This window comes from Trachymyrmex septentrionalis, unplaced genomic scaffold, assembly GCF_001594115.1.
Source record: "Trachymyrmex septentrionalis isolate Tsep2-gDNA-1 unplaced genomic scaffold, Tsep1.0 scaffold22, whole genome shotgun sequence".
NCBI classification, from domain to species: domain Eukaryota; kingdom Metazoa; phylum Arthropoda; class Insecta; order Hymenoptera; family Formicidae; genus Trachymyrmex; species Trachymyrmex septentrionalis.
Genome location: NW_017305375.1, coordinates 378,248 through 380,096, shown reverse-complemented (window position 1 = coordinate 380,096; position 1,849 = coordinate 378,248). Strand labels below are relative to the sequence as shown.

The window sequence follows — 1,849 nt, the reverse complement described above, 5'->3', positions numbered from 1 at the left end:
TATACTACTACAAAATTTTATATATATATATATATATATATATATATATACAATAAATAACATTTACCTATAAACAGAAACATATACGCCAAGACTTGTATCTTCTTTAAGCTTCCTCGCCTTTTTTTCGCGACGTTGATCAGCAGTAAGTCTCCGGGCTGCATTTGCATCCTCATGAGCTTTCAATCTTTTAGCCATTTGTTGTCGAACATGAGCTTCAATTTTAGTAGGATCTTGTACAGCTTCAGTCCCTAAAACTCGCATGAGATTCGATATCCGTAATTTTGGCTCAGGTGGTGCTTCTAGACCTAATCGAATTTTTTCTTGCTCTTCCTTCCAAGTTTCTCGTCTATTTTGTCTTCTTAATTTCTTACGTTCTTTTTTTGTGAGAAATACAGGCATATAGATTGGTTTCAAAGGATCCGCTGTATACAAAATAATCACAGAAAACAATATAAATATATTCAATTTTATAAATACACAAAACACACACACACACACACACACACACGCGCGCGCGCGCGCGCACGCACACGCACACGATTAACGCTATTCTTGATTAAAAATTGAATTGAAAAGTCCTCTACCATTTTGCAATTTTTGCAATGATCGATGAAACATTAATTCTAAAGATTGTCGAATAAGCGATTGTCGAAACACATGATGTTTCTTAAATAGCGGACACTAATCATATAGCGCTATTCCTGATAGAAAAAACTGAATAAAAAAATCTCTATCATTTTGCAATTTTCGTGATAGTTAATGGTTGGGCAGTCGGATACGCGCTTATTCGGCAATATTTAGAAATTAATATTTCATCAACCATTGCGAAAATTATAAAGGACTTTTCGACTTAATTTTTAATTAGGAATAACTCTATATGATTAGTGTCTGCTATTTAAGAAACACTCTGTATATCAAAGACATACACATAAATAAATAAATAAATAAATAAATAAATAAATAAATAAATATATATATATATAAAATACATACTTGGAGGCCGCATTTGTGTTGGATGTTCTACTAAATTAGTGATAGTCAAATTTTTGATTGTCGTTAACTCATTTTCATTAGGATATCCACCAGTTAATATAACAGAATCCCACCATTCTATATTAGGCACATCTTCACTAAGAGCTTCAGTTTTGGGTGCGATAAGAGCTAATTTAGTCGCTGAACTAATTCCAGTTTTTCTAGCAATTTGACTAATTTCATTTTGCAATTTCTCTAACTGTGTCTTCATGCGCATTCTTTCTGCTAATTGTTGGAATTTTCCTGGTTCGTGAAATTTTAATGCACGTTTACCACGCATAGCTGGTTTTACACCTATTCTGTTATCGAAAAAATGAGTATCTTGTATTTCTTCTGGACCTTTTGATTCTTGTAGTTGAGCTTTGAATTCTTCTCTTTTTTTTGCACGTATATTAGCTTTTAATGTAGGTACTACTTGAGTGAGTTGTACTTCTTTGCCTGTTATATCTACTGTTCTGCCAGATTCATCCAAAATTAAGGGAGTTGGTTTGTCTGGTACATTAACATTGCCAAGTAATCCTGAGTTTAATTTATTTCTGATCTGTGCTTGTAATGCAGCTATTTTTCGTGCTTTGTCTGAATCTGTTTTACTCAATAGGCCTTGATTATACATGCTTCCTACTGTTGGTAGTGTATCACGCCCTTTAAAGGGCTTTGCAGAAACATCTTCCTGCTTTATCGCCTTTAAAGCTCTTTTTCGTTCTTCTATTTCTTTTTGTGCATTAGCCATCATTTGTCGTATCTAAAGATATAAAGAATTAAGCTTATAATATATACTGAAGTATTTAAAGCATTAAGATTTATATATATATAT

At 32.6% G+C, this 1,849-nt stretch overlaps 1 protein-coding gene across 1 annotated transcript in view; it reads right to left on the bottom strand.

Annotated features, from left to right (window-relative positions):
- LOC108748335 (U4/U6 small nuclear ribonucleoprotein Prp3) overlaps positions 1 to 1,773 on the bottom strand; it is a 2,429-nt gene extending 656 nt beyond the window's left edge. Inside the window, exons 1-2 of the mRNA XM_018486418.1 lie at positions 997 to 1,773; positions 68 to 425 (exon numbers count right to left, since the gene is read on the bottom strand). Coding sequence (XP_018341920.1) covers positions 68 to 425; positions 997 to 1,768 — 1,130 coding nt within the window. The 5' untranslated portion in view covers positions 1,769 to 1,773. The remainder of the gene's footprint in view (positions 1 to 67; positions 426 to 996) is intronic.
- Positions 1,774 to 1,849: the final 76 nt, after the last annotated feature.